The 18,205-nt window shown below is 36.7% G+C and overlaps 2 protein-coding genes across 8 annotated transcripts in view; one reads left to right on the top strand and one right to left on the bottom strand.

The window, feature by feature from the left end:
• The first annotated feature begins 128 nt into the window (after positions 1-128).
• On the top strand, positions 129-4,882 carry VPS29 (VPS29 retromer complex component). 2 transcript variants are annotated; one of them, XM_067307078.1, is made up of 4 exons: positions 129-250; positions 2,667-2,858; positions 3,254-3,489; positions 3,809-4,882. In XM_067307078.1, exons 1-4 carry the CDS (start codon positions 248-250, stop codon positions 3,924-3,926), a joined length of 549 nt encoding a protein of 182 aa, XP_067163179.1. In that variant the 5' UTR covers positions 129-247; the 3' UTR covers positions 3,927-4,882. The 2 variants fall into 2 exon arrangements, with proteins under 2 accessions (XP_067163179.1, XP_013811654.1); XM_013956200.2 differs by lacking the exon at positions 129-250 and having other exon boundaries at positions 1,320-2,858.
• A 439-nt stretch (positions 4,883-5,321) lies between these two features.
• Positions 5,322-18,205, bottom strand: part of KNTC1 (kinetochore associated 1) — a 43,387-nt gene continuing 30,503 nt past the window's right edge. Inside the window, exons 46-63 of one of the 6 annotated variants that reach the window (XM_067307282.1) lie at positions 18,015-18,073; positions 17,642-17,858; positions 17,035-17,108; positions 16,509-16,719; positions 16,287-16,396; positions 15,544-15,593; positions 14,748-14,826; positions 13,961-14,079; positions 12,970-13,105; positions 11,842-11,937; positions 10,875-10,931; positions 10,390-10,444; positions 10,231-10,294; positions 9,053-9,182; positions 7,820-7,909; positions 7,104-7,249; positions 6,110-6,200; positions 5,322-5,847 (exon numbers count right to left, since the gene is read on the bottom strand). In XM_067307282.1, the coding sequence (XP_067163383.1) occupies positions 5,812-5,847; positions 6,110-6,200; positions 7,104-7,249; positions 7,820-7,909; positions 9,053-9,182; positions 10,231-10,294; positions 10,390-10,444; positions 10,875-10,931; positions 11,842-11,937; positions 12,970-13,105; positions 13,961-14,079; positions 14,748-14,826; positions 15,544-15,593; positions 16,287-16,396; positions 16,509-16,719; positions 17,035-17,108; positions 17,642-17,858; positions 18,015-18,073 (1,820 nt within the window). In that variant the 3' untranslated portion in view covers positions 5,322-5,811. Of the gene's footprint in view, positions 5,848-6,109; positions 6,201-7,103; positions 7,250-7,819; positions 7,910-9,052; positions 9,183-10,230; positions 10,318-10,389; positions 10,445-10,874; positions 10,932-11,806; positions 11,938-12,969; positions 13,106-13,960; positions 14,080-14,747; positions 14,827-15,543; positions 15,594-16,286; positions 16,397-16,508; positions 16,741-17,034; positions 17,109-17,641; positions 17,859-18,014; positions 18,092-18,205 lie in introns of those variants that run through there. The other 5 variants (XM_067307277.1, XM_067307279.1, XM_067307278.1 and 2 more) reach the window with 5 other exon arrangements.

The raw sequence follows: 18,205 nt of genomic DNA, 5'->3' as shown, positions 1-18,205 counted from the left end.
TGCCGCCTTCCCTCCCTTCCCCTCACACGACGGTTCCAAAAAGGGCGGGAAACCCCGCAGAGTCTGGGGGCGGGGTCAGCGCTCCACAGAGACCCGGATGTAGCGGCAGGGCGGCCGCGGCGAAGCTCGTTTCTGCCTGCGTTGGCCCTTCGGAGGTGCCGTAGCGGGCGGTTGGAGCCAGCCGCTCGCTTCCGGGAGGAGCCGCCGCCAGCCTGTGCGAGGGGGGCGCCGCGCGGAGCGCAGCAGGATGGTGAGCGGCGCCGGGGGGGCGACCGGGGCCGCCCCGGGCCGCCCCCGCACCGCGGGGGAGGAGCGGGCCCAACCCCCTCCGCGCCGCCTCCCCTCCCCCTCCCCCGCCGCCGGGCCGCGGCCCTGCGCCCCCGCGGCCTGGGGGCGGCCGGGGCCGGGGCCTGGGCCCAGGCCCGCGCCCGCGGAGCGGCCGCGCGCGGAGGCGGCGGCGCTTGTTCCCTCAGCGGCCGCCGCCCCGCGGCGCCTGCGAGGGGGGTCAGGGAGCGGCGGGGGGAGCCCGGCGGCGGGTAGGTGCCCCCGGCGACGGTCAGGAGGCCGTCGCGGCCCAGGGCGGGTTGTGGCACAATAACCGATTTTTTTTTATTTTTATTTTATTATATTTTATTTTGTTTTTTAACGCTTCCCTCATAACATTAAAAATTCATTAATTATTATTTGCCTATTCGTTTGGCTATGTTTTCTTTTCTGTTGCTTTTCTTTGGTTTAACATTGATCATGTTTCACCCTGTTTTTCATTCCCCCTGTCTGCAATCAACTTCTTCATTCCAATAAGGCTGGGCACAGAGTAAGTTTACTCCTCTTGGCCGTTGCTAACACTGGTGGTAAGGGCTTGTTAATGTTACTGCGTGCTGTGAATGAGGTGATACGTACATGGAGTTACAAAGCGGCTGCTGTTCAAGCCATGTTCAAGACTGCACCTAAATTCCTGGCTGAAGCCAGGTGTTGTATCATACTTGGTCATTATTTTATGCTACCAATACATGTGATTATTAAACACGCTTGAATAATTTTTTTGTTGTTATTGTAGTCTTCTAAGCTTTTCTCTAATTAAAGGGAGCTGAAACTTGATTTGGGGGGAAGTATGGGGCCTCCCTGTTCATCAGCGAAGGAAATGCTCTTTGAATGCATAAGCTCTGCTCACTTCAGTGGGGTTATCTGTTTTAAGTGGCAGCATAATTTGATTAAGTATTAAATACATAACTTGTATTGCATGCACAAGTCCCTTAAGCATCAATTGGAGAATTCATCTATTGCCACTTTGTTATAATCAAAATCGCTTGTTATGAATATGTTTTTTATATGCTTTCAAGTATACTATCTCTAGACTGATAGTAGTAAGAGTATTTTTCACTTGGAATTCTTACAAGGCCATCAAAAATGTTTATTTTCCTGTCCTGGACTTGTTTTAAATTGGTAACTTGCAAGTTAAAAAACTTGTGTTGTTTTACCAATACTTTCAACTATCTGTTCTCCAGAGATGCATGGCTTTGATACTAGCACTGGCACTTTCTTAGTTAAAAAAGAAAAAAAAAAATCCCAAGCCCTCTCTGCCTTTTTTTATGACCTTTAGCATGAATATATTGGCATAGCCTAAGGATAAAAAAGATAGCAAATATTTAAAAGGGTAACTTCATAGCGTAGTTACCACTGTTTATGGATTATATCCTTTACAAACACGTTTGATGGCTGTCCTTTTAGGAACTGGCTTACTAACAAAACATTCTGGTTGGGAGATAAACTGTTGCTGTCAATATGGAGGTATTTATCAGGATAACAGGGATGACTGTCTTTAGATCCAGTGTTTCTACAGTGTAGTAGTACAATACCCATGCTTTATAGAGCTTTTCATGCCCTTTTTGCATAATTAATTTATTGCTACTTTGCTTGCATTAATTATTTCTTTATTAGCACATTTAAACCCTGTGAGGTTAAACTATTGTCTTACTGCATCTGAATCCTTAACTTTGAAGCCCCCATTACTATGATGTTAGAGAATCTTCAGGCATTAAATTTGTATTCTTCTAACATCTATTTTACCGAAACTATGAATATATCTGGTAATGGAAACACTGTATGCAGCAGTCTGGTTTATCTTCCGTGCAGTGTCCTGTTTAACAAAAAAATTGTTGTCTTACTCTGCTGTTGTTCAGTGGTTCCTACAATAATGGCTCTGATTAAGCTTCCTATTCTGGTTAACCCTTAACACATATTGCAAATTTGCTTTTTTATTACTTTTTATGAGGAAGAATAAATAATTAAAGTAAAAAAAAATCAGTTTATTGTAGTTCCCAAATTTGTGTAAATTACATCGAGTAGTAATACATTTCTTTTGTTATACCTCTATAAAAAACAGAAGGGTCTGTAGAAGTTTTTTGTTTTTATGAGAGCCTCTACAGACCCTTGTGTGTTTAAGGCCCTTGTCTCAGCACCATTCTGTATTAATAGGGGCCATTGTTTTCCCTCAAATATACATAAATTCCATCATTGTTTCATTTTTTATTTCAATAGCTTTTATATCAAAGGCAAAATTATGAAATTGAGGAAAATATTGCCATGTTTTTTGCTTCCTAATGGTTCTTGCTGGTCTTAATAAGGCTCTGTAATGATCTTTCTTTCCTGCCATGACACCTGATAAGTTGGTGTTAGTATTAGGAGATCTTCACATTCCACACCGATGCAACAGCCTTCCAGCTAAATTCAAAAAGCTGCTGGTTCCAGGAAAGATCCAACACATCCTCTGCACAGGAAACCTCTGCACCAAGGACACTTATGACTACCTCAAGACTCTGGCTGGGGATGTTCATGTTGTGAGAGGGGACTTTGATGAGGTATGTGCCTCTCTTACATAAAGGCAATATTTAGGTTATTTGTAATTTAAGTAAAAGTGGGTAAATGGAGCATAGTATTAAGAGCAATATGAAAATCAAATTGAGCAAAAGAGCTGGGGTTATGATCAATCATGTGACTTGCCCAGGAAGTAATTTGTGTACTTAGCCAAGTCTAGGACTCTGGCAAAGAGGATGTGCTGTTGTCAAATCACTGAAGTTCATTGCATCTTATTAAGTTCTCAACAGTTTTCATGAAGGAGCTTTGTAGCTCTCGTTGTGTAGTAGTAGGACTAGTTACACAGAGTATTTCCATGAGCTCCCCACTTTCCTTGGTGTTGCATCTTTTAATATAAGCTTGTATAGCTAATCCAACTTTTTTTTTTTTTTAATTTTAGAACCTGAATTACCCTGAGCAGAAAGTTGTAACTGTTGGACAATTCAAAATTGGGCTGATCCATGGCCATCAGGTTATTCCTTGGGGTGATATGGCCAGCCTGGCACTGCTACAAAGGCAGTTTGATGTGGACATCTTAATTTCAGGACATACACACAAATTTGAGGCATTTGAACATGAAAACAAATTCTATATCAATCCAGGATCAGCTACAGGAGCTTATCATGCCTTAGAGAAGTAAGTGAAGTATGGGAAATACCTATGGCGATTTTCTGTTACACTTCTCATTGATAACAAAATTGAAGGACAGTAATCATTATGAAGGTTGGTGTTTGTAAATTTAAATGCCAGGGATGGGGGTGGGGGTTGACAGCACTTGTTAAATCTCCCTGACTGAAACAAATGATAGTAAAATACTTAAAGCTTGGATTTGGTGTACTGTGCTTACAAAATTCAAATCCATGTTTCTTGGAGTGACTTCTGTTAAGAAGTTTAATAGTCAAACACTAAAGCTATTAACTATACTATTAATACTATTTTCCTCCCCCCTTTCTAGCAACATCATTCCTTCATTTGTGCTGATGGATATCCAAGCTTCTACAGTAGTTACATATGTTTATCAACTAATTGGAGATGATGTGAAAGTAGAAAGAATTGAGTACAAAAAATCCTGAAGTGTCTTTGCTTGTCTGGTATTTTTACCATCTCATTCTGGAACTGCAAGTTTCTGCAATACTTGATTGCTAGTTTACAGTACTACACTTACTTGCTAACAGCTTAACAATGTAGCTCATTGGTATCAACTTCAAACCAACAATGTGTTTGCTTATTTTCTCTTGTATGATTTGATTTGTAAAAATATCCCATTAAAATAACTGGTTTAAATACTGTTCCTTAATGTTGTATTAAACTTTTCACTTCATAGAAAAACTAAGCTTTATGAACCATTGTTGAAAAATGCAAGTTATACCTGCTTTTAAAGTGTCTAGCAGTACTTTTTCTTGATAATGCTTAACAAACAGCCTGATGTAGATTTGGTGATTTATGTCTAAAGGATAAATTTAGCATAAGCCTCTTGTAACAGGCTTAAACGCATTAAAGACTGAGATTCTGGGAGGCATGTTAGATTTGCTTCAGAATCCATTTGATATTAAATTTTTTCATTCCAAATTAAGTTGAAAGAGTAAAGGGATTGATAGATTCTGAAAAGATTACAATCAACTCACAACTGTAGTAATTTCACTGTAGAAAGTTTAACTTTAGTCTTTTTATAGTCAAAGTGGTTTAAAACAACTTGTATGCTTTACTGAATGATGGTCTAATCAAATCTGTAATCAGTGGAGAGGGGCTTTCCTTTACTTAGCTTATATATCTATGTATCTGACACTGTATATATACACAACTTCCTCCATGTACAAAAGTTTTAAATAATATAATTCTGTATGGCACTTGTACTACTACTGAGGACTAAAAAATTGGTTGTTCAAGAGGACTGGAACTTTTGGTTCTCCTACTCTCAGCTGGTTGTAGGGAACTGAATGTATTTAACAGCTCCCACTTTTCATGATTGCTAGTTTTCCAATAAAAACAATTATCTTTTGTCTTCTACAGAAGATTTAGAATTCTAAAAGTGGCCTGTTTTCTTTGTGTATTTATATGACTCCTACCAGTGCAGTATTTGTGAAAAGCTGTACAGTATTACCATTGTCATGAAAGTGAGTTAGACTAATGGGTTATCCACAAAACTTAAAGGATCAACTAGGATCCTTACTTCTGTGTCATAAGCTTTGACTCAATACCTTACTTCTATTCACAATAAACTTGCTTTACCTTAGAAAAAGCTCAAGCATTTCATTCTGGCATCTTAGGGGAAAAAAATTAGGTTTGGTTACCCTGCATGTATTGCAGTGAAATTTACTGCTTTTATCTTACTAGGGAGCTACAGAAAGAACAGTTTAAGAGAAAGCTTCTGCAAATGTTGGTTTCCATTAAGAAAGGTCAGTGAGTGAGTACAATGTGAACTTATTGACAACTTCATCATTTAAAAAAAGAAGCTTATAGAATACTTTAAAGCCAAAATCAATTTGTCAGTTTATTTATGCTCACTGTAATTAAAATTAGGATTTGTCTACAAAGTGTATTTACATGAAACACATCAGCACTTAGTTTAAAAGAATTTAGCACAAACATAGAAGGTGATGTTTATGTGAATGAGACATTTTAGAGAGATTCTGACAACAGAGGAAATAATATAAGGTTAGTGGAAAGAAAGTTAATTAATCTGAATATCAAAGTGCTGAATAAGAACCTTGCTGTTTAAAAGAAACAGGAAATCCTGCTGTAAATCTAAACTGTTTCAACTGGGATAGAATATTTTTGCTGGTATGGAGAGAAAAAAACAGCCTAGATCAGTTAAAAATCTGAAAAGCTTGTGGTAGCTTTTGGTAAAAGAGCATTAAGGTTTAGTTCCGTGGTAGCTGACAAGAACATGTATTCCCAATGCATGTCACTAATCATGCCAGTAGAGGGAGAAGAGACAAAGGGTAGATGAAGACTTTATCAATTACAGGTCTCCTCTGGTCCATTTTGAAACACCTGGCGGGTAAGAGGACAATATTAGAGTTTAGGAAAATCAGATATAATTTGAGTCCTGTAGAAGTACTTAACATTCGAAAGCTTAGCACTACACAGATTTTATTAAAATACATTTTATTTGAATCAATGAATATTTTACTATATACAAAATATTTTACTAAAATATTGGCTACCTAGCTTTTAGCAAAAAGAGTTAAGTGAAAGCCGTAATTTAGAAACAGGGAAACAAATACTCATCAGGTATGATGGTGGTTTGTTTTACCTTCAGAATATCAGAAGTTGATGCATCCACCAGAGTGGGATTTCCACATTTCTTTTGATACTCTTGTATTAGGGCTGTCGCATCATCAATGCTGTAGGAGGCAAAATTTTTTCAACTTCATCAACTGAAGTTCTCTAAAAAGCCAAGAATTTAGACTATGTGCACTGAAGTATAACACAAGGTATGAACCCCCATTTTTGAAACCAGGTATGTCCTATCATTTCCCAGTAGAGGACAACAAGCCATGACAAGTCTAGCATTTTTACCTGTGGCTGTTAGTAAAACCCACATATACTAGAATTTAAATAGTTATTTGTTGGTTCCTATCATGTTCTGACTGTAGGATAACTGGTAACAAACTAACTTGGAATACTGAAGACTAAGTATTTGGGGTGTAAAATCAAAGTTAGCAGCAGTGCACAATGAGCACAGGTGCTATGAGTCACTGAGATTGCTGATTTAGCACTGCCCTGCAGTAGGTTCAGTGGCAATATTTAAGTGGAACCTGATAGGCATTTCTAACTCTTGAAAAACTTACTGGCCAAGCCACTCCTAAATCTTGAGTACAGGCAATTTGTTTATTGTTTTCAAAGTGCTCTTGCTGCTGAAGCTGTGACTCTGGGATACTACTGAGCTGAACTCGTCTGAAGGTAAGGTAAACTGATTCAAAGCAAAAGCATTTACTGTTTCAGTCAGGTTACTTCTCCTATTTTAACTGAGTTTAATCTGCTTGCCAGTTTAGGGGTAATAAGTTGTTATTTTGGCTCACATTGTGAAACTGTCCTCTATGTATGCGAAGTAGTAAGGTGAGATTTTTCTTAAGATTTTTTTTTTTTTTTTAACTTAGCAATACTTTCAAAACTCTTAAGTACTTAAGATTCTTAAATATTGAAAAATCTCTAGGACTTATGTAACTAAAACCAAAATAAAGGAAAGATTCAGTTTCTATGACTAGCATCAGCAATGCATCATGTTTTACTTTCTATTAACCTACCAGTTCTTGCTGGCAAAATAATCCACCAGTTCTTTAATTCGGTGAGTGTTCATCAGTTGTTGCTTCAACAGTGAAAAATACTTAGTTTTCAAAAATTTTTCATACAGCTTCTCATTTATAATGCTGTCCAAAATCAAAGCTCTAATCTGAAAAGTAGTAGATAAAAGTTTTAGTAGTGAAAAAGTATTAATATTTTAAACATAAGAAGCTTGATCCTTAAATAATCAGAGCTCAGATTTTTCTTGACAGATTAAAAAAACAACATAAATTCTGCTCATTACAGTAGTGCTGCAAAATGGCAGAATCCGTGAAGACTAACCTCAGATTCAGATAGCAGAATGAGGTAAGAAACTTGCCCTTAGAAAGTCAAGGGAGGGTAAAAGAGAGTGCCGATTTGTGAGCCCTTTGGCTTTTTTGCATAAAAGATTTATTTAGAAAAACAAAGTACTCCTGCTGCAAACAATGCTGCCCTACAAATAGGGGCAGTCTGTAACATGGCACTATGGAAAAAAAAAATTATATATATATATATGCCAGTTGCACAAAATTAATAAAAATGCAAAAATGCCTGAAAATGTTGCTATATTTTAGAAGTGTGCATTTTGCCAACTGATGCTTGGCAAAATCAGGGTAGAGAGAAAAGAGGTTTTATGTACACTGACCCATCAAGAAAATCTGTAAGTCAAAGGTAAGAGAAATAGATGTTATTTATTTACCTGAGAAGCAAACCCCACTACTTCTCCAGTGTTCATATGTTCATCTATTTGTTGCAGTACAGTTTCTGTGTTACATGTTGATAAGAAACCCTTGCAAAAAAAGATATAAAACATTAATATTCTGTGAATGATTACAATATAAACTCTTTCCCTTCAGAACAAGTATTTGATTTATTCAGGAACAGTTTGTATTTTGAGATACTAGGTACAAATATGAAATTCTCAAACCAGTATCTGTGCAGTTTGACTGAAAGAGTAGTATTTTTATTACATTTAACTCCAAAATGGTATTTTGCTGTAGCTGTTATCAGAGACTTTCTAACTGTCATTGCCAGACTAAATTTCTTACACTAGTGCTATAATTTGGGAAAACTTTCCTAGCTTGAACTTTAAACAAGGGAAATTTAAGAATTTAAGATGCCTTTACTTGTGCCAGTGTTGACATGACAGATAGGGAGCAGCCTACAGTGCTTCATCAGGGAGAATGACATGGAGCATAAAGTCATGGAAATGAATGAGAAGAGAAAGGAAACAGTGAAGATACATGAATATTGAGGACATAGCTTTGAGGCAAAAAGTTTATGTCGGAACATGTGATGCATATCAAGCATCTTTCTAAAGAGATGGGAGCTCACAACCTTAAACATTTGTCTGAAGTAGGATTCTGTACTTCTCTTACAAGCTGCTGGAGACGAGCCCACTAATAGCTCCTCAGCGATTATACGTGTTGGCATCAACTTCACACTGCTTTGGCATATAGGCTTGTTTTTTCTTTTCATGCACACTGACTATTCACTGTAAATAAACACTGGATATCGGGGAAGGTAATACTTTGGTAAATATTTGGAGGAAGTGGATGGATGAATCAGCTGCTCAAGGCCTCTGCTGGGCATTACAGGCCTTATAACTGTGGTGGAGGGTGGGATCCCATAAAATGGTTTCTAAGCCACAAAAGACAAAGTCATGTGACAAAGCTGCTGAGGATGACTTGAAGCTAGCTGATTTTTTTTTTTTTTAAAGGGAAAAAGGAGGAAGTGTTCACATGATCCCTTTCAGAAGCAGAAATTTAGGGCAATAACTAACTGCTGTGGGTGGGGGTTGCTGAGCAGCTGGCTTAGCAGCAATGTATTCAAATAACCTAGAGTTAGAAGATACCATCTTTCAGTCTCTGTTGAAAATAATACTTTTAAATGAATTCCCTTTGGACAGCAGAAATGCATACTTCTTGTTTACCTGAATTTGCTGCTCTCGTTTCTCAGACTGAGGAATCAGCAACAGACATCCCAAAGCAAAAGCTGGAAGGTCCAGCTGTGCATATTGTTTAGCTATTCCGATGACGTCCAAGTCAGCCAGAACAGGACACCTTCAGAAGATTAGGAGGGAAGTTCTCGGCTATAAGATGTATAGCTAGATGTCTAAATATTTTCAACAAAATTGCTTTGAGATTTTAGGATGGACAAATATTTTTTAACTTTATCTTATTTTCAGAATGGGACAACCTACGTTAGCTGAAGTTTCACAGAATACAAATACATGGTGATATTCGAGCTTAAAAACATGACACCCTTCCCAAATTTATAACTCTTTCTGAACACTCTAGGCCTTATTTTGAGCTGAAGTGTTGGCAACTGCCCAGAGTATTGCTGTGATACATGCGCATCTGCACAGAAGTGTGAGCATGCTCTTTAGCTGGATCCCTTTCCAGTATTTATTTCCTAACTGGCTTTTGTTTCAGATCAGGGTCTCTGAGCTCTGGCTCTTCTGTCAAGCAAGTCAGAGCATTGATGTGAATTAGCTAATGGTTTATGGTGCTTTTTTTACATTGTAAGGCAATGCAAAACAGGTTTATGTATAGAATGTTTTGGAGAGTTAATACTGTAGGTTAACCATGTTTATATATGTGCAGTTATTGGCTTTTTTTCCATGTAAGGTTTACTCTTCATAGGAAAATGAATGCGTTCTCTCTTATACTCTGTTTAACGTTTGGGGAATCATACAATATTTTGCTAAGAAAAAGAATTAACTGGACTTCTAGGGTGACCATCAGTCTCCAAAAATGTCAGGACAGAACTGACATCCCTCATGGAGGCAGTGACAGGGGCAGATAAACTGATTTTCAGCACTCTGTGCAAAGTCCCAGTTCTGAGAGCAGTTTCCAGTACAGTTTAGACAGCCAAGGTACTGAGTTATAGCACATGTTGCCAACAGCCTGTGGGCAAGCACTGAATTTTGTTTGAGTATATACCCTGATTCTGCCCCTCCCACGAGAGGCACAAGGCTATTCCCCATGCCTCGGGTCAGAATCCCCAGTTCTCAGAGCTCCTTTGCATGTTCCAGGGGGTTAGAAGAGTGATTGCAAAGGGGAGATTCCCACTCAAACCATCCAAATGCAGGATGTAGTATCTACTTACTTCAGCAGAATCACAAAACATTCACAGCATTCCTCTAACTGCTTAGGACTTGGTGGACATGAAGCTAAAAAATAAAGATATGAGTGACTGAAACCATGATAAAGTAACTATATAACAAAGTTACTACACAAGCATGACAGACAGCTGGTAATGATGTACCTGCAAGAAACGGTGACAGAACTACACTTCGCCAAGCTCGACTGAAGTTGGGAATCTGTTGAAAATAAATTTTTAAAGTAATAGCCATACACAGTTGTAACTAAATGTACTTGCAAACACAGGCATCTTGACCCATTACAGGTGGCAGAAGTCTGTTGTGTTTTTAAATATTGGAGGAATTATTCCCTAACATTGCTTCTCCCTCTCTTAGACTAAGATTCTTGCCATATTTTGACATTACTCTGTCCGACTTCATAAAACTTGTAAAATAAGGGTATGCTGAAGGAACCATAAGTGCAAAATGAATCACTTAAGCAATGAATAATTGCTCAATTGCATGGTGCAATGTCATAAGAATAATCATTAAAGAGAATTTTTTTCCATGTGTAACACTCCTTTGTATAGATGACTGCCACTCACGCACCGGATACTCTATGCCTGTTAGGTGAAGAAGAGCAAGAGACACTGGCGGAATATTTGCTTACCTCCCACAATGAATGAATCCCAGTAATTGCTATCAAAACTTTTCTTAGATATTGCATCTGAAACATAAACATTACATTATAAAATGCTACAGTGTTTTTTACAGATTTGGTGATAATCTACAGGACTGCATTGTGCTTGTTGTCTTGTGTGTAGAACGTGAACTTAGTTCCTCAAGGTACCTCTGTTTCCTTTAGGAGGAGCAACTGATGCATGAGGAAATGCAATTTATAGTTTAGTAAATTAAATTTTCACTAGCAGTAGCAGCATATGTTGTCTCAGGAAGTACCCAGAATTTCCAGTAGTAATGCAACTGGTGCTGAAAACTTGGTGATCCTGTCGTCTTTGCTATTAAGACCTGACTCTCATTAGATTAAAGCCAGCTTGAATACCTGCTCATGATACAATCACAATGCCAATCACATCTCTTACCTCCTTAGGTTATAGTAACATTGTTTGACAACCAGAGCTAATTAAGATTATGAATTACAAAATTAGGATTACTATCATAATAGTAATTATGATAGTAATCCTAGAACACTTGAGGGGGTAATGTGTGTGTATACACACAGATGTGTAGATACACTCTGTTTGTGTGTATGTGTATATATGTAGTTATTATGCATATTTTTGTCTATATATGTTGTAAAATTATAATACTATGAAGAAATAATTTATCATAGGATTTAATCTTCTTGAAATCTGAAAGGTTTTCCCCCTTCAAAAAGTTTGTACAGCTAGAACAATTTAAGATCAAAGTTCTCAAACAGTACCATTAAAACACATTCCTCAAAGCTTCATAAACGTTCAGGGACACAGAGCACAAAGTAACCATGTAGACCATAGATAAGGTAATAGCTCGCAATAAGTTTAGAATTTATATATTTATCACATTCTTCAGAAATTAGTGGTTAAAAAAAAGCCTTTTTCTCACCTCACTGTAGAACTTCATGCTTAAAAGTTCCTTACCATATTGAAACCAAGAAGCTTCTGTAGCAGACCGTTCCAGAGCTGGGAGTCATATACTTTGTATTCCAGACTAAGTTCAGACACAAGTCTAACAGCCTGAAGGAGAACAAGGACACAGTGTATTTTAATAAATATACCTTTATGATCTTCAAGCTTTTTCTGTTTGCCAGAGTAATTTCAGATTTTTATGGTTTTACCTGGACCTTGATCACCTGAAAGGTCACAACCATGAATGTAGAATAATTTTGTATGCGTCCTGAAGAGGATTAAAAACCCCCCTACACTTTATCGTTTTATTTTCTAATTTTAGGAAGACTAAAACTTTTAATCTGTCATTTTCATATTTTAAACTAGCATGTGTATATTTTGGCTAAAGAACAGATCGCTTCTCTTTTGTGGCTATAAATTAAAAGTACTACAGTTGAAGCCTTCCTTAGTAGAATAGCATCCTTTCTTGCCATGAACTAATTTCTCTCTGGAAATCTCATTTACCTGCCCTTATCTTCAGTGTTAATTTAGCTGTTTAAAAATCATACTCAGTAACATAAAGCAATTGTCAGATTTAGGTTCCTAAGGAGAGCATAAACTCAGTGTATTGCTGGCATATTAGATAAGTAACCGACAGCTATTCTAAAAGTATACACCTGTTAGTATTTAATTCATATTGAAGTACAAGGTATTAGTCTAAGCAATTTCAAGTACCCAATGGGTTATTAAAAAAGGGGGACGGGAGGAGGGGAGGAAAAAGAAAAGGTGGGAGAGGGCTTCTGCAGCAAAAATCTTCCCCCCAAGGCAAGAGACAAGGTAGGGATACACGAAGGTGGGCAAGTACTAGGAAATAATCATGTGACGGGCAGTACTCAGCACATCAACAGCTTGTAATAGCAATTTATTAAGCATTATGGCAAAAAACAACAACCTAGTGAGATGTTTTTCATTATCTGATATTGGCACTCTGAAACAGAAGAGTCTTTAGGGTAACTGCATACTTCCTGGAATTTTTAAGTGATTATGAGTAGTGTATGTACCATGGAGCAACTTATATTTAGAAATACATGCACTACATGGAAAGGTGCACATTTCACACAATGTGTAGCAAAAAAAGTCACAAAGGATTTAAGATCATACCGTGGGTTCATGGCTGTGATTCTTCCATAGCCCTTTAATCATCCCTTCCTTGGGGCTTTTATGAAATGATTCATAAGTATATGGAATATTCAAAGTTTCAAACTCTGCCAGATAAATGCAGCATTTTAGAAAATACCTGTTTAAAAAAGGAAAAAAAAAGGCAAAAACCAGGAGCTAATAATATTTACAGTGATCATTATAACTTGCATAATGAATCTCAGGAGAATATTGAAAAGGTGTTTTCTGTTGCTTTAATAAAAGGGACAATAACGTAGATAGTGTTTGTATTAATGAAAGAGATCAAAGACCCTGGTAATACCTACGGAAACCTCATTCTGAATGATGGACAGCTTGAATCATCTCTAAAGATAAACCAGTTCCTGTAACTCTTACACTAGAATTTAAGTCACATACAGAGACTGCATATTTACAGAAACCCACATGTAGGTATTTGGCATCGCACGCTCTAGACATCACTTTCCATAAAAAGGCTGTAACTCCAGGTTACCAGCACAGATTTATATTGTGGATCTACTTTGAGCAAGTTGGTTCTACAGTTACTTTCAGAGAACCAACGTTATTCTGCTGGGGTTTTGTTTTTTATTTTTGCAGAGGATGTCTTTGCAAGATGCTCAAATTTGAAGATAAAAAGGACAACTTATACTCAAGATGTTCTATCTAAAATAAAATCTGAACATTGTCCTATATTACAGATAGCAGAAAATACTTCAGTTAGTAGAGAAGTAACCGCAATCTATGCAAAATGGATCAAAGTATTTTCTACATAATGCTATGTTACTTCCAGGCTTACCAAAAAGGACTATGATATACTGGACTGAATTACAGTGAAGTTAAAAGATCTAATTATCAGAAATATATATATATATATTTTAAAAAACCTTCTCCAAATATTATAGATTTGCTTCCAATGACTGTTAAAGACTAGCAATATGTTATTGTTAAGTAATACCTTAAGGAAAATTCATCTTACTTTATTTTCTCAATGGGTTTCTTGAAGAGCGATTCCACAGTATTGGTATCCGCCAAGTAGAGCAGACACTTAAGTGCTCTACTCCTGTGAGCAAATGTCAACTGATTAACACCAATTGGCTGAGAGGGGAGAGAGGAGAAAAAAAAAAGAAGTGAAAATCTACAACTATTGGTTGAACAGCGGAAAAGAGGGTTATGTGCGTTTTATATGATCTTTCTAAGATTTTGCATTAATTTAGCATAAATTTATGCTAAGTAACAGACTGGATTACCTTCGACTTTTATACTGCCCAGTTGAAATATTTGTCAACCTCAAAGAGTACTGCTAAATCAGCTGTTTTATAGATTTAGAGTATTAATATAAAAGAGAAAAAATACCCCCCCCAACAAGTGTGAAAGACTGAAGGTTAAGGGTGTGCTAAAATAATTTTCCTGCTTTAACTTTACCCAATCAAACTGAACCAATATATTACTATACTAGCTTAAAGCATTTTCTAGAAAATGTTGAATGAAGCTATTTTCAGGTAATATCAGCAGTAAATTTAGAAAACCTAGAGTTCAATAGCCCCTCTTTACAGTCAACAGCAAAATTAAATGAACATTAATTTTACTCCAAAAGAAGGGGGGCAGGGGGGAGAAGCATAGAACTTGCACAGGCCTATAAACTATCCAGAGACAGATACAAAACCTGTATTTGAAATCAATACAGTTAAACAAATGATAATATTTGATTTTAATAGGAGGTAAAAGTTTAAGTAGCAAGTTAAAACTAGTATTTAGAAACTTACAGATGTGGCAGATGTTGTAATTGCAAAAAGCATTCTTGAACTGTAATCCATTGGGCGTGACTGAAGTAGATATATAACTCTGCAAAAATGCATTTGTTTTAAATACAAGTACAGCATTGCCACTGAAGTAAAATATATCATTTTTCATATAAATGTAAATATATTTCACTGTCAAAAAGAGTTTGAGGATAAGGGATTCTGAGGCTATAGAAAATGATGGGAAAAACCCAAATGACTAGTCTTACAAACACTTACATATGTAAGTTATTGCAAATGGAATTTCATTTTATAACTAAATATTTGAAGATTCAAAACTGACATTACCAGCAAATAAAAAAAGACAAAATATAGACAGATATTTTTATATTATCTAGTGCCATTAACTTTTAGAAAGCAAAAGAAATGCTCTGATTACAATATGTAGAAGTTAAATAAATCAGCCTTCATTAAAATGTAGCTCCTGCGCTTGCAACAAAGCAGTAGAAATGGGAGTGCTATAGGGCAGCTATCTCCTATGCAGTTCTATTTCTGCATATTAGCAGTAATTATTAGTTACAAACTTTACTATTTGATAGGGCAAGAAGATAAAGTCTAAGATCGTCAGCACTAACATGACATTTCTTGCCTATACTTGTTTATCATTAGTCTTGATATGAATTTTTTCTTATTAGAGACTGCAGCAGCGAGTTCTGAATCTCCTACAGTAATAGGTTTCTTGCCTATGGAAAAGCCAGATATAGTTAAACTTGTGAGATAAGAATAATTGGCTATAATATGTGTAAGACAATACATATACCTTCGGAGTTCTTCATCTTCCTGTACATCTCCAAAGATTCCTTGAGTTTTCTTTAAAAATACATGGGGGAAAAAAAGTTGTGAGAGTTATTTGAATTGTTTGCAAAAATTGCTGGGTTGTGGATCTTTGCTTAAATCCAATCTGAAGGCTGGGCGCCCCTGTTAAAGCAGGCAAGGAAAGGAATTTTGATCTTTAATCAGTCCTCTCTTTATTTAACTGTATGTGTGGCAGTCAACAACACTCCTTCATCCCTCACCCCGCTAACTGGTATTTTGAAGCAGAGCCAGTTTCTGCTCCCTGCCCTTTTCCATGCAGGTGTACGGGGTACAACACAGGCAGCAGTCAACCCTCAGTTTGCTTTGAGCTGCAACAGGAGAGCATTCAGCCACTTGCTGCCTCTGGAATCACTGTTGGGTGAGGCTAATATGTTTACACCACTTCTTCACTCCTTTTGACTGGCTACACATCTTCAGTGCAATACTGAGGATAAGATTTTAATTTCTATACGGAGATAAGGAAAGGCATTTCAAATTATTCCTGCTAGAGATAGTGGCTTGCAAGAATGTAAGATGGTATTGAAATCATTTGTAGTCTGAATTCAGATGCATCTTAAATATATTTGTGAGTACTAAAGGTGAATTGTGCAAAAATAACGCTTTTTTTTTTTTTTAAACAAGGGAGAAAAATATAGTTTATGTAATTGACCAGTTTTATCTAAAATCAAATATCCAGAGATGACTTACTTCTGATGGCAGTATACTTGGACACAGCCATTTATCTAGCAGTTTATCCCAAATTTTGTTCATATCCAAATTGTTGATTTCAGCTATCTCCTTAGCTGCCGCATGGATATCTACATAAATAGATCGAGACAATATATTTATGAACAAGTATTTTCTTGCCTAGGATTTTTTCAAAAAAAAAAACTTTTTTTGTCCTTTTGAAACTAGATAAAGCATACTTGCCTGGATAATCTCTGCCAGTTGGATTTTGGATTCTTTGGTCTATACTGCAATGCTCATATAGTAAAACGATAAGATTTGCTGGTTTTCCAATAGACTTTAAGTGTTCTGCAGTGTTCAACTTATGGGTTATTAGAACATTTTCTGTAGCTGACCTCTTATACTGCATATATAGTTTCTTCTGTAGGACTTCTGCTTTTTCATGTGCATCATCCTTTAGCAAAACACCACAATTCTTATATAAAACAACCTCCTTTTACTCAAAAGCTCTAGAAAAATCACATTAATCTTTTTATAGTCTAAAACAGTTAACAGAGGGTACAAGACTTGTTCTTCTGATGTGTTTCTGTATCTGTACCTACAGACATTTTTCTGTAAAGAGATGGTATTACCCAGGTTGCTCTTTGCTTTAAAGAAAGTATTCTCCATAGGTACAATGTATACTTCACTATCCAAAACACCAAAAGACAAAACACTATAATAAATACCTGACTAGATAACAACAGTTTTGCAAGTGGTTTGTCATTACCTTAGCTGTAGTATTCTTTAGCCATTTCTCAGCTAGATAGAGACAGAATTTCAATGCCTGAATCTGGTCAGGACCTTAGAAAAAAACAAAAATAGAATACACAAAGTTAGTTTTCATAAGTGTCCCCTACAGTATATAGAATATCCCTTTTAAAGAGAATTTTTTTTTTTAAAAAAAGTTCTCAAATATTAAGATATATGTTATTGCTCCTAAAGAGCAAAAATTATTATCTATTTAGACTCAGAGAAGTGAGAAGCTGGGATTTAGCTGAGATATTTCCTTTTGCCAGAAAACTTGTCTGGCAGAAGAGGACGATATGTTGGGACAAAGCTAGACATGAAGTAGCTTAAAGAGAGACAACATGGCTTAAATGAGAAAGGAAGAGCATAGAATGCAACAGTGATAGGTTGTACAACAGTGGTCCTTCTAGCCTACTGTTCAAAAGTGGATATAGGAGACAAAACACATCTTATTTTCATCAAACCTCCCCAGGCTTTATTCAAGAATACTAAACTGATGTTTGCTTACAGTCTAGCTTTTCTTTTCTCAAACCTATTCTCTTCCTCACAGCTACTTTGCCCTTCAAGTCATCAGATATGTTCCTTACCTGTTGGAAATTCTTGTGCAATCTTGTGAGCAATAGCAACAGCCCACTCTGGATTAATTATAGACAACAGATAAGACTGAATTGTCTGTACAGTTTTAGTTGTTTCCTTGTTAATAACTGATGTATATCCAGTGTTTCTCATTTCAAATATTTTTGGTTTCAGTTTTTTTTCAAAGACATGTCGAGCTGCAGACATGTGTAAGGTATCCAGTGAAACCTAGAAAAGCATTAAAGTAGGTTAAAAGTTGTCAGATGCTTATAAGTGAGTCCAAAAAAAACATGTAAAAGGAAAGAAGAAAGCTTGTACTCTTTTCTCTGAGGGGGGAAAAAAAAAAAGATAACTGAAATAAATCCTTTAAAGATGTAACTTTACCTTCATTAATTTGGAAATCAACAGAAGTGTTGGGAAGGATTCCTCACTGAGCTCTGCAGCTGTAAGGAAATAGAGTGCTGCTTATGATAGTATCACAGTCTGCCTGTATAAAATTAAGCACTTTCAGTTTATTATTAGGCCTTCACTGGGAGAAAAAAATATAATCTTAAATAGGTATGCTGGCCTGGGAT

The sequence above is a fragment of the Apteryx mantelli genome, chromosome 17 (assembly GCF_036417845.1).
Source record: "Apteryx mantelli isolate bAptMan1 chromosome 17, bAptMan1.hap1, whole genome shotgun sequence".
Lineage (NCBI taxonomy): Eukaryota > Metazoa > Chordata > Aves > Apterygiformes > Apterygidae > Apteryx > Apteryx mantelli.
Note: the sequence above shows the minus strand (reverse complement) of the source record. Positions and strands in the feature narration are given on the sequence as shown.

Coding starts and splice junctions, on each gene's coding strand:
- VPS29 (XM_013956200.2), top strand. CDS start 2,652: ATGACACCTGATAAGTTGGTGTTAGTATTAGGAGATCTTCACATTCCA. Junction 2,859..3,253: donor TGAGAGGGGACTTTGATGAG/GTATGTGCCTCT, acceptor TTTTAATTTTAG/AACCTGAATTACCCTGAGCA. Junction 3,490..3,808: donor GCTTATCATGCCTTAGAGAA/GTAAGTGAAGTA, acceptor CCCCCTTTCTAG/CAACATCATTCCTTCATTTG.